Consider the following 13019-nt stretch of genomic DNA (forward strand, 5'->3'; position numbering starts at 1 on the left):
TGAACATCTTCAATCACATAGGGGTGAGTAAATTATCAGAAAATTGATTGATGTCTGTCCTTGTGCAGGTGGGAGCAATGGACCTCAAACTCAACTTTTTGGTCAGCGTGTACACCACCCATATGGGCATCCCCCGATCTGAGACAGAAGCCCTCTTGGGCTTCAAAATCCCTTACCCTGCACCTCCCTACCACAGTCCTGACGATAAGAGTGAGAAAGTACAGAACGAGAATGAAGATGACAATAAAAAGAGCCTGTCCCCTGTCCATCCCGGGCCCAACGGGACTCCCACCGACAGCCAGTGTCGGCCCTCTACCTCATGGCATCAGCAGGATGACCATCCCCTCAGCGTGCCTCTCTGGAACAACAGCCGAGGAGTTTCGCCGATAGGCACCGACGACCCCTCGCTGTACCGTCTCCCGCCTCCGCCGTTCCACGAAAACGGGGACAGCAGCCGCTCACGTAGGTCCAGGAGACCCGTCCAGCAGCAGGCGGCCGTCGAGAGCGACACGTCCCTCTCCATTCCCTCAGTGGACCATGAGGAACTAGAGCGCTCTTTTAGCGGCTTTAGCATTTCTCAGGCCAGGGAAGAGGATTACGTGCCTACGGTGGGTCTGGGGCTTTTTGGTGGAGGCGGCGGGGCGCTGCACACCCGTCTCAAGCCATATCTGGCCGAGGGGGAGTCTGATACAGATTCTGACTTATATACGCCTGGAGCGCCATCCCCTCTTTCGTTTACAGGAGAGGGGCCTTTCAGTGACAGGATGTGGCCTGGTCTGAAATAGATTGGAGTTTGTTGTGTGGACCAATATCCTGGATGTAGCTGATGGATGTGTATGTGGCCATTTAAACTTGTTGGAGTGAACTCTTTTCAAACTCTGAACACTGCGATTTAGAAAAAAAGACCCCAAAGATGGAGGCCAAGGATGTGTGCGTTCACAAGCAGAAAAGATTGTGTGTATTCAGTTACTGGCATGGATCTTCAAGTCAAATCAAAAAGGCACCTCTTCTTTATTAGTTTGCGTAGTCACCACAGCTAATGCAGTATCAAATGCACTTTACTTACGACTGTAATTTTGATTCATTAGATATTTATTTATTTATTTACATTGTCTTTTTCTGTAATGCATTATGAGACTGGTATGAAATTGAGTAGTTAATCAGGGCATGTGTTCGTAGTAGGCATTTAATGAACATTTTAAATTGAAAGGTTCCTTTGGAGAAAATAATTTCAGCCAAAGAAAAAGACGGCAGAAAGCTGAGCATGCCTTACAGGTACTTCTTCCCTCTTACATTTCTTATCTGTAGGATGGAAAGATGAATTAATTTTTTATAGCTACATTTGAAGTCAAAGCACTTACGGAGAGAGACACGAAACTATTAATATTTGCAGGAACCCTGGTGATGGTCAGAGGAGAAATATCCATGCTATTGTATGCAATTGGTTTTAATTTTCTAGAATTGGTAACTTGCACTATAATATCATATTTTATGCTGTAGTGAAGAAGGCACTGAATAATAATCAGACCTAAAAATACATTAACTGCATGGCATGTTTATGGAATATAGCTTGTTGACAACCTAATAGGATGACAAATGAGATTCGAAAGAAATTGTAATGAAAGAAAGTCACCTCAGCTGAAGTCAAATATAGTCAGGGAGAAAGGAATTGAAAAGATATCAGAAATATTTATTTTTGTTTGTTTTTTTCAGGTCAGTTATTTTAAAAGCACTTGTTTGTACAGGTTGTACAACGTACATCTGCAAATGTCACTTTTCCCAGTAAAAAAAGAGGAAGATTAATCTATCTAGATGTGGTTTACATACAGTAAGGAAACATGGATAGCCATGTTAAAAGACATAAACATTTTTCAAAGCTGTATTTCAAAGCGCTGTTCAAACATTACAATATTAGGTTGCATACTGTAAGGAAATAAAGTTGGTCTTGTCTCAGTCTGCTGGTTTGCCTGTTTTATGTGATTTCGCATCTTACTTGCAGAGGCCTTGATATTTATTTTGTGTTTTGAATCATGATGAATATCCAAGAGAGATGTGAATTCAGTAGGTCCAGTCCAGGCTGTCTGTGGCCCACATGTAAGACAACACTCCCACCGCCGTCGCTAGACTCACCGCTAACACTGACCGCAGCAGGACAAGACACTAGAGAGATCAAAACAGAGTTCGGTCAGAGTCTGAACTGTTAGGTAAAATTATTGGCTTTATTATTTATGACTTTAAAGGGATAGTAAACCCCAAAATGAAAATTCAGTCATTAATTACTCACCCTCGTGTCGTTCCAAACCCGTAAGACCTTCGTTCATGTTTGGAACACAAATTATGGCGTGACAACGGTGACGCGGAAGAGAAGAATTGTTGAATAAAGTTTTATTTTTGTTTTCTTTGCGCACAAAAAGTATTTTAAGTAAAATACTTAAAATAATTAAGTAAGTGTTCCGAAAATGAACGTCTTACGTGTTTGGAATGATATGAAGGTGAGTAATCACAATTTTCATTTAGGGTGAACATTATTTTAATGGTCTTGTGCCTGAGGCTGATAGAGTAACTTGAATTGTACATTAATAATGGCAGCATGAGAACTGACATGTGTACACAATTAATACGTAACTTTGTGTACCATGAGCATGTTGTTATTTACTCCTCAAAACTGTTTCTTTGAATTTCGAGCCAATTAATACTTACCTTATTTCTCTTGGGGTGTTCCTTCAGCTGCTTGTCTGTCTTTTGTAACCCCTTTGGTGCGACTTTGTACCTTCCTGTGTACAAGCGTCTCTCGTTTGGTTCATCAGAATCACTTTGGTCCTGAAAAGTGTGGATTGCAGTCAGACAATGACCGATTACTATTATTTGATCATTTTGTTGTATCCTTGATGGTTTGATGTTCTTACCTCAGTCTTCAGGACGCTAGCAGTGTCATCTTCTGTGTTTGATTCCTGTTCACTGCTGCAGGACAATATAAAATGCAAACTTACAAATCTGAAAACATAAATGATATTTAAAACTGAATGAAATCCATCTTACCTATCATTATCTTCCTCAATTTGAGAAGATTGCTGGCGTAACCTTAACATAACTTTGTGGGTCCTGTCTGTTACTGTTGAGAGAAATATATATTTATTCATATAGCAGGCATTTTTATCTGAACACATGATCTTGATGCTCTAACATTTGAGCTACAGAAAAAATTTTCCCGCTTGCAATTATTATTGGGGGTTTTTAAAAATAGGGGAATTGAAATTGTGATGGTAAAACTGTATTTTCAGCAGCCATTACTCAAGTCCAGAAACATTTCTTGTTATCATCAATGTTGAAATAACTGCTTAATATTTTTGTGATAATCATGAAACATTTTTTGGGAGGAAAGAAAGAACAGCATTTACTTGAATTTGAAATCTTTTGTAGTATTGTAAATGTATATGCTGTCTCTATTAATCATTTAATGGTGCCTTGCTGAATAAAAGTATTAATTTCTTTCAAAAATCGTACTGACCCCAAACTATTGAACGGCAATCTTAATTTATAGGGCTGCCATCTAATAGTCAGCTAACTGTCGATCGACGCGAATAAGCTTGGTCAACCAAAATTTTATTAGTCACTTCGTCGCGGAAAAAAAAAAATTCCACAGGAAGTGGCGAAGTCACACAGTCTGTGACGGACAGATCGTTAACGGCTGGTCTATGTGGTAATACAGTACATCAGGCAGGATATCTAAACACTCACCTATCATTCAACAACCTTAAATATGGCTTTTCATCTAAAATATGTATGTAGTAGCAACTTTACCTGGCAGTTCAGTTTAATGTTAACCTAGAAAAATGTGCGCTATTCAAGTGTCTGTGCGGAGTGTGGAAGCTGAACAGTAGTGCACTCACAGCATGACAGATGGAGGCGCCAGTGCAGTCACTTTCTCTTAAAATACTCCGTCATTTTTGGTCATACAAATAAAAGTAATACATCTTTCGAAAGACTCTATGTTTATTTGTGTGCACAGAATAACAACAAAACGTTGCACTTTTGTAAAATAAAGCAAACAGAATGCACTTTCTGCCATCTTTGTCTCTGAACATGAGCGCGAAACTTTGAAATTCCTTGTATATTTCTCTTACAGACATGAAAACTATTATATCTATAGAGAGTGAAATGTTGACTTTTAAATGAACCTATTCAAATAGAAATCAAATATTCTCAGATTATGTAATCTATGTGAAACATCCACCACTGTGGAGATGGTGAGTCAGTGTCACCGACTTTCTTAAGCCAAAAACAAAAAATCACTAGTTTATCAATAAATTATTAAAATATTAATGCCTCATTACTGTTTTTCCCTGACACATTCATAATCATTACTTCTGCTGGTGTGCTGCGGCAAGATGTATGCATACGCATGAGTGCATATTATATGGTTTATTAATAAACGTGACTAATGCTTAAAATGAATGACTACTAGTCAACTAGAAAAATCTTTAGTCAAGGGCAACTCTAGTCATTTCTATAGAAACATGAGAATTTCAGCAATTACCATTGTTTTGCTCCTCCTCAAAAGACTCTTCATAATATCTGTTAGATGCTTCGATTCTTGCTTGTTCCTGCTCCAAATCCCTCTCTATTTCATTTTTCAGCCTCTCCAAGAAATCATCTTCATCATCACAGATCCCCTTACTTGAGTTCATTTTATTGAACTCTTCATCTTCAATAAAATCACGGTCATATTCATCAAGGTTCATGTTGTCCTCATCCATCAGAAGGGTGTTGATATGTTCTCTGATGTCTGAGTCTTCTGAGGGTTCGTGGCTGTCTTCTTTGTTGCTTTGGTCTTGTTTGACTGAACTGGACCCTGGAGTATGCAACTCACTGATGCAACCTATTGTGCTCGGTTCCTCTTCGCTGCTGTGTGGAAATGTGACATGCAAATCAAATTTGTGAGCTTGTATGTTGCACTAAAGTATAAGATATATACATAACACAAAACACTTCACTTTTGAAGTGTCAATCTGTCTTACCTGTCATTATCCTCCTCATACTGAGTGGATTCTGGCTCCAAACAAAATGTCACTTTGTGGCTCCTCCCTGTTGTTGTTCGGAAAGAATTTACCAAAGTTTTAAAATTGTCCTAATAAAAATGTGATAATTTTGTTTTTGTATTAGGATGTTAATGGGATAGCTCACCCAAAAATGAAAATTCTGTCATTAATTACACATACACACATTACGGAACACAAAATACGTTGTTTTTTTTGTTTTTTTTAGATTTATTTTTAGACGTGACAGGAAGCGAAGTGGGAGAAAGATGGGGGCGGGGTCGGGAAAGGTCCTCGAGTCAGGATTCGAACACGGGACGCCCAGAGCGCAATGGCGCCCACAAGGCTATCAGCGCCGACAAATTAAGTTATTTTAAAAAAAAAAAACAAAGGTATGGGAACATTTCAGTTGCATTGCTGTCTATGGAGGATCAGAAAGCTCTCAGATTTCATCAAAAATATCTTAATTTGTGTTTTGAAGATGAACGAAAGTCTTACGGGTTTGCAACGATTTGAGGGTGAGCAATTAATGACTAAATTTTTGGGTGAACTAACCATTTAAGATGGTTCATAATTGACCATTTACCCTTGCTTTCCTCACCTTCAACAGGTTCTTCGTAGTATCTGTTAAATGCTTCAATTCTTGCCTTTTCTTTCTCCCAGTCCCTCTCAGTCTCCTCTCCATCATTCTCCAGCTCTTCCATGAAATTGTCCTCTTCATCACAGATCACATTTTCTCCATTAATATCCCAGTCATATTCATCCAGCTTCAGGTTGTCCTCATCCATCACGGACCAAAACATCCCTGGTAACAAAGTGTTGATATTTTCTCCAGCGTCTAAGACGTCTGAGCATTCTTTGTTGTTCTGGTCTGGTTTGAATGAAACAAACTCTGATGAATGTGATTCAACCACACTTCTGCTTTCAGATGAGTAAGTCCCAGAAGAACTCTCCGTTACGGCTCCAACAGATGCTGGAATGCTTGATAAACCTTCTACATCACACATCTCTGGTTTCTGACTATCTTTGACCACCACATCCACTACTTCACGCTCAATACTGTGCCAGTCTGTAGCAAAGTCTTTTGTGAAAGTGTGCTCTTGTTTGTTTTTGTCTTCTGAAATTGTATGGGAAGTAAAATCAGGTTTATCTTCTTGGTCATCACTGCTGATATCACTATCATAGTCAGGTTCCTCATTCATGTAGGAATCTTTAGAACCAGATTGGAAATTCTCAGTGATTCCAAAATCAGAACTTTCCCCAATGTTTGGAATCTCAATGTGATATTCATCATCTCTAAAACTGCCCTGCTTTGTCTCAAAAGGTATGTCATCGTCAGATTTCCCAGTTGTTGTCTCCACACACAGATCCTCATTCTTGACACAAGTGTGCATGTCTGCAGGATCCATACATTCATCTTCATTTTCAACACCATCATCTTCCCTTGAAGTCAGTAGAGGTTCTTCTAAGTTCTTCGCCTCATAAGAACAATCTAGGCCTTCATCCTCATCTAGCTTGGTGTCCATGTGATTGGGTTCTCCACTCTCATGATCTTCACTGCTCTCCCCACTGTCACTTTGAGACAGATCAGAAGGGAAATCAGCTAAACCTTCTTCATCTCTCTCATGGTCCTCATTGTCTTCTTCTGTAAACTCTTTCATCTCATCCCCAGCCTGGACTTTGGCTGATGCAACTGGCCAATCTTGCAACGTTGACTGTATGGGACTAAAACGATCAAGCTGTTTATCATCTGCTGCATGCTGAAGTACATGTTCCTCAATGCTATCAGACTCTGTTCTTTCCTCTTTTGCAGCTGAGCTTTCATTTTCAGATTTAACATCCATCTGGTAGGACTCCTGAGTCCTTGTGGTTAATGTTTCCAGACCATAGTGAGTTCCTTCTGGAAGAACCATTTCCAGCACGCTGAGAACTTCGGCTTGCTCCTTACTCGTCGTATCATGCATCTCAGATTCATTCTCTCTGCAATCCTCTTTATGTAAGCTTAATTGCTGATTTTGAGTTTGTGTCTTATTTTTGACTGTATCATTGTTATCCCATGAACCACAGAGTGTAGATCCTGACTTCATTTTTTGTTCATCTAAAGAGAAGTTCCCATTGTTCTCAAAACAGTGCTTAGTTTCCTCTTCCTTATTCGTCCACTCAAAATCTATGTCAGATCCACTGGATTCTGTGTGATTGTCGTCGTCCTCCATGTCTGGCTCATTTTGAGGTACATTAACGCTGTGCCCTGTTGCTGCTTCTTCTTCAAAGCTTAGATGCTCAAAGTTTGTCTCTGTTTTTATTTTTTTTTTTTTAAAAAGGGAGCAATACACACATCAGGATAATGTCCTGGCAGAAAATGAACAGTACCTTTTCCATTAAGTTTACAAACATTTCCTTTACACAACACAACCCAATGTGCAGTTTAAAATATGTGTTAAACACCTGAGAAAAATCAATACAGAAAATTCCTTCATATTAACATGGTACACTGGGCTGTATTTGACTTTTTTACTTTTCTTAGTGCATATTAAGTTAATTAAGTAGAAGTTTAACAGTCAGAATAATTATGGAATACCACCGTTTTGTGATGATATGATATGATATGCGAGGTTTAGTACAAACTAACAAACTAACTAACAAACTAGCAGTACTTTTCCCTGCTTCATTAAAAAAAAAATGTTAAAAATCTTACCTGGGAATGCATCCTTCAGAAAATCAGCCATGTTTTGCTCCATCTTGTTTTTGACGGAACAGGAGGTGTAACGTATTTAATTTCATCCCATACAGACAAAATCTGATTCAGACATGACAGACACTCTGGATGTTTTACCACTTGACAAAATGAGAGTGTGTGTGTTGCATACCGCTTCGTGTCATAGCTGCTTCCTGTTCAAATAGGGTCATGACAACAAGAACATTAACACAAACAACATAGAATTTAAGTTAGTGAACAAAAACAGCTACATGGATATCTAATTGTCACATATAAATATCAAAAGCTAACCTAATCAGTCAAATATGTCAAGGTATATTTGCTTGCTTATTTAATTACATCTTACTTTTATATGTGTGTGTGCGTGCATGTGTGTGTGCGCATGTGTGTGTGTATGTTACTGCTGCAGATACACAGCCTTGGATGACATTTTGTAGGTTGTGGTTTGCGAAGCACAACCACATCATGTCTCCTCTAAATTAAGGCATCCTCTGCATGAGTTTCGGAGTCATTTTCTTCAAAACGCTGCTGTGTTTTTCCATCAGAAAATGTAAAATGTGTTTTTAAAATGACGCTTGGCATTCATGCTGAGAGGTTTCTTTTTTAGTTAGTCACTGTAGTGCTGCAAGTTTGTTTAGTCGGTTTTAGTGCAAATTATTTAGAGACATAACAATGAAACATGGGCAATCTGCTCTTCTTTATCAAAAAAGTGAAAGGGATTGACAAATATATAAGTTTATTTAAATGAGAAAAGGCTCTTCACTGTCATATACACATTTGTGGTTTTTCAGTCCATGTCTTTTATATTTCACAGAATTTCAGGTAGACCAGTGAGATGGCAATATGAAGCCATTGTGTTTATTATTTAATCTCCACTGTTACTGAGTTCAAATACAGGACACTATAGCAGAACACCAAGCCACAATAAATCAAAATTTATTTAAAAATAATTTGCATATACCCAGCAGGCACACAACGTCATAAGACACTGATATTTGGTTAAATTTTGGTTGCGACGTCAGATAACTAAAATCGAATCTAATGTCAATGTTTATTTGATGCCCAATACTGACATAAGATGACATTGATATTTTGTTGTTTTTAGGTTGTGTAACCAAAATCCAGCTTTAGGTCAACGTCTAATTGACGTCAAATACTGACATCAACCCGATTGTCATTCTCAGCAACTAACACCTGTTCAATGTTGCTTTTATTATTATGTTATCTTTTCACATTTTCTCTCTGTGGTATCAGTTCAGCCTCTAAACATCTTATATGTGTTCTGGTGCAAAGTTTACACAGTAAATGTGTGTAATAATTGTACACTCTGTCCACATAGTACTGGACACTGAACCAGTAAATGATCACAGTATCAAGCCAATAATGATATGCTATTAGTATTGATACTTGTAGGTCATATTCACAGATATTTATCATTTTACAGTTCATGGCGCAGGAGGTATCGATGGTTTGCTTTCAGATCCACCTCTACAGGATAGTGGTCACTGATTTGCAAAGCCTAGGTGCAAAAAAATAAGAAATTTCAAACATTTTGATACATTTTTACTCATGTTTATGAATAAACTACTGTTTACCTCTTCCTCAGATAGATTGAACTCTTCTTTGAAGTTGAATGGTTGAGCAGATTCCGGAACTATTCCAGAAATTAGTTCTTTGCCATGAATAATAATCCTAAAGGGGGTTTTCACAAACATTTTAGACTTGTTAGACTTTCTAATATGCCACTGTGAAACTAGTACTGTAGTTTAAACTGAGAATGCTATAGAGTGCTACAGGAATTAGTCCTAAAACCTGGAAATAAGCAACTTCATTAGACCACTTTTAAAACCTCTTTGTGTTTATAATAGCACTCTTGCAAAATATTCTCATTCAAAATTGCATATGTGGTGGTTGCGTTGAAGTCATGCGACTGTGGTGTAGTTCGTTTATAACTTTAAGTTTTTACTTTTAGTGACTGTATTTAGGCCTTAAAAATTCATAAAGGTTGCATTTGTTTGTGAACATTTTCTCTGTGATCAAAACATGTATGAATCCTAATGGCTTTGTGTCTAGAGAACAAATGGAACTTCTGGGTTACCCTTCAAATTTATGTCATTCTTATAGCACTCTATTGTTCCTGTGGTTACTGTGAAGGTTTTCTAAGAAAGTAAGACCTGTCATAAGCGCAGTGTGTTTTTTCTCTCACTGTAGTGTCTTGTTCATCTTTTATTAACCAGTGGAACTTTGGGTCGCTCCTGAGACGCACGTTTTTCAGTCCTTTATTGGTAACATAGCTGCAAGCTGCATTTAAGTCACCTAGAAACATCACATTCTAGAAAAGAAAGGTTAGAAGGTTGTATTATGTACAGTCTGGGAATTAATATACAATCTATCATTCTATATACAGTTGAAGTCAAAAGTTTACATACACCTTGCAGAACCTGCAAAATGTTATTTTAAAAAAATAAGAGGGATTATACAAAATGCATGTTATTTTTTAATTAGTACTGACCTGAATAAGAGTCTGTACTAATTAAATGTAATCCACAAGAGAAAATAATAGTTGTTTTTTTTTTTTAGTAATAGTTGTCCATTGACAAATAGTCTCTTGTTTGTCCTGAACAGTTAAACTGCCCACTCTTCTTAAAAAATCCCTCAGTTCCCACAAATTCTTTGGTTTGTCAGCATTTTGTGTATTTGAACCCTTTTTTGTGTATTTGAACCCTGTATGATTTTGAGATCCATCTTTTCACACTGAGGACAACTGAGGGACTCATATACAACTATTACAGAAGGTTCAAATGCTCACTGATGCTCCAGAAGGAAAAACAATGCATTAAAGGAGAAAGTCCACTTCCAGAACAAAAATTTACAGATAATGTACTCACCCCCTCGTCATCCAAGATGTTCATGTCTTTCTTTTTTTCAGTCGTAAAGAAATTATATTTTCTGAGGAAAACATTTCAGGATTTTTCTCCATATAATGGAGTTGTTCTCAGTGTGACAAGATGGATCTCAAAATCATAGTCATTGCTCGAAAGGGTTCCGATGCACAAAAATGCTGAAAAACCACAAAATTTGTGGGACATGAAGGATTTTTCTAAAGAACAGCAGGCAGTTTGAACGGGGGCATTTTTATAAATTCAACTATTATTTTCTCTTGTGGACTATATGTAAACATCTTTCATGTGAATAATCTTATTCAGGTCAGTACTGAATAAAAAATAACATGCATTCTTATTTTGGTAAAATAATTAACAAGGTGTATGTAAACTTTTGACTTAAACTGTATTATAACATATCTGTATATTGATGAATTTGGTGTACCTCAGTTTTCCATTTCTTCCTGACTGTTTGGAAGACCTCATACAGTGCCTCCATTTCTTTCATTGCACTCTTAGGACAGGTGTGCTGACCAATGAGGACAAAGTTCTTCACCACTGTAAGATAATACAACCGGTCAGATTCAGTATGAATGTATCTGAGAAAATTGTGCTGTAATGTACTATTTTATTTCCTGGTACTAGAATGTTTATGTGACGTACAGGTTGTGGGAGAACGGATCCATATGATGAACGGCTCTCTGGCAAACACTGTGCTGTCATTAAACTCTGGGTGTTGGTATTGCTCTTGCACCTGTAGCATGTCTTTTCTGTGAACACAGCAGGGTGGATGAGTTTATCATCATCACTCCGAGTGTTTGCAAAATTCAGGTATGTTCTTAGTGACCTACATTTTAAAAGTTTCATTACCTGTAAATATACACATACTGCTCTTTATATGTTTTCTTCCCCATTCTTTTACTCTCTAAATGTGTGTAAATATGAGATTTGTCAAACCTGCAAGAAAGGAAAATGAAAACGTTGTGTTGGATGTCCTACATTAATTCATAGTCATTTGCATCAGTGAAAAGCTGTGAATATACTCTACCTGTTTAGGCTCATTAACAGTGCAGATACAGCTTCACCTTTAGAATCTCGAACCTCCTGAATCAAACTCAGGTCACAGCGAGAAATAATCTAGAAATGTAAAAATATTTCTAGAAACTGAAGTATTTAAAGGGATAATTTACCCAAAAATGAAAATTCTGTCATTAATTACCCTCATGTCGTTCCAAACCCATAAGACCTTCTTTCATCTTCAGAACACAAATTAAGATATATTTTATGAAATCCGAGAGCCTGGCCCTGCATAGACAGCAATGCAACTACCATGTTCAAGGCCCAGAGAGGTAGTAAAAACATCATTAAAATAGTCCATATGATATCAATGGTTCATCCATAATGTTATGGAGCTATGACAATACTTTTGTGCGTTGCTGTCAATACAGGGTCAGAAAGCTCTCAGATTTCATCAAAAATATCTTAGTTTATGTTCTGAAGATGAATGAAGGGCTTACAGATTTGGAACGACATGAGGGTGAGTAACTAATGACAGAATTTTCATTTTTGGGTGAACTATCCCTTTAAAGAAATGTTTAGATAGAGAGATATATTTCATCTTTAATCATATTCTCAAATAATCTTTGTACCTTTACCAAAATCTCCATAACTCTCTTATTGCTGGCCTTTGCTTCCCCATAGCTCTGAATGTTGAAAGCGCAGATCTTCAGTGAAATTACAGAAGTCCAAAAACATAATCCAACAAAACATATCAGAAGAGGCGACTTCATTTATCAGAACTCCTAGAAACACATGAAGTTACATTAATCAAACCATCTGTTTGGGTACAAAAAATCATCTTGTTGGACAGCCCATATCTCTAGCCAGCTTACGTTAAAACACTTCAGGCCTACAGTACATACTGTATGTGTCATACTGTGGTATTGCACTTCCAGTTTTGGAACATCACATCATGTCCAAGCTGCAATTCATTTCAGAAAGTTCCTCTATAATTTTAAATCTATGAGGCAAATGCCTTTCCGTAAAAGCATTTAAAATGACTCACCCTTTATGACGTCTGTCAAGCTTTTATCAGTTATAAAGCTGGAGTGAATGTTTTAATGGGTTCTGGTTATCTTTACACAGGAAACCATGGTGAAAAGCAGTGTTGGGCAAGGGGAGGGGCAGCGTGTGAATGTGTTAAAACAAGCTGTGTCAGATCTCCATTAATGTGTAGGTCAGTCTGGAACGCTAAAGAGTGTGACCTGTCATGACAATGTGCTTTTTTAGCCATTCAGCACGACAGTATTGTCCCTCAGTGAGTGCTAACTGAAAGAAGTTTACGTTACCTTATCTGGCAATTATCTTTAGAAATCATTCAATAAA

General features: G+C 37.6%; 3 protein-coding genes across 9 annotated transcripts in view; 1 reads left to right on the forward strand and 2 right to left on the reverse strand.

Annotated features, from left to right (window-relative positions):
• kcnq2a (potassium voltage-gated channel, KQT-like subfamily, member 2a) overlaps window positions 1–1953 on the forward strand; it is a 36607-nt gene extending 34654 nt beyond the window's left edge. For all 3 annotated transcript variants that reach the window (XM_051117844.1, XM_051117845.1, XM_051117846.1), the window contains one exon: window positions 69–1953. In XM_051117844.1, coding sequence (XP_050973801.1) covers window positions 69–785 — 717 coding nt within the window. In that variant the 3' untranslated portion in view covers window positions 786–1953. The remainder of the gene's footprint in view (window positions 1–68) is intronic.
• si:dkey-183p4.10 (otolith matrix protein OMM-64) lies at window positions 1704–7896 on the reverse strand. 3 transcript variants are annotated; one of them, XM_051117848.1, is made up of 8 exons: window positions 7732–7896; window positions 5638–7329; window positions 5019–5085; window positions 4538–4902; window positions 3040–3112; window positions 2907–2961; window positions 2701–2820; window positions 1704–2160 (listed from the first exon to the last, which is right to left on the reverse strand). In XM_051117848.1, exons 1-8 carry the CDS (start codon window positions 7772–7774, stop codon window positions 2059–2061), a joined length of 2517 nt encoding a protein of 838 aa, XP_050973805.1. In that variant the 5' UTR covers window positions 7775–7896; the 3' UTR covers window positions 1704–2058. The 3 variants fall into 3 exon arrangements, with proteins under 3 accessions (XP_050973805.1, XP_050973804.1, XP_050973806.1); XM_051117847.1 differs by having other exon boundaries at window positions 1705–2160; window positions 4538–4905; XM_051117849.1 differs by having other exon boundaries at window positions 1705–2160; window positions 4538–4905; window positions 5638–7385; window positions 7732–7886.
• A 687-nt stretch (window positions 7897–8583) lies between these two features.
• On the reverse strand, window positions 8584–12799 carry dnase1l1l (deoxyribonuclease I-like 1-like). 3 transcript variants are annotated; one of them, XM_051117855.1, is made up of 9 exons: window positions 12700–12799; window positions 12284–12436; window positions 11683–11771; window positions 11505–11591; window positions 11298–11404; window positions 11080–11192; window positions 9959–10084; window positions 9348–9444; window positions 8584–9271 (listed from the first exon to the last, which is right to left on the reverse strand). In XM_051117855.1, the coding sequence occupies exons 2-8, from the start codon at window positions 12422–12424 to the stop codon at window positions 9355–9357; spliced, it is 753 nt and encodes a 250-aa protein (XP_050973812.1). In that variant the 5' UTR covers window positions 12425–12436; window positions 12700–12799; the 3' UTR covers window positions 8584–9271; window positions 9348–9354. The 3 variants fall into 3 exon arrangements, with proteins under 3 accessions (XP_050973812.1, XP_050973810.1, XP_050973811.1); XM_051117853.1 differs by having other exon boundaries at window positions 9927–10084; XM_051117854.1 differs by lacking the exon at window positions 12700–12799 and having other exon boundaries at window positions 9927–10084; window positions 12284–12544.
• Between the last annotated feature and the right edge of the window lie 220 nt (window positions 12800–13019).

This window comes from Labeo rohita, chromosome 8 (genome assembly GCF_022985175.1).
Source record: "Labeo rohita strain BAU-BD-2019 chromosome 8, IGBB_LRoh.1.0, whole genome shotgun sequence".
Lineage (NCBI taxonomy): Eukaryota > Metazoa > Chordata > Actinopteri > Cypriniformes > Cyprinidae > Labeo > Labeo rohita.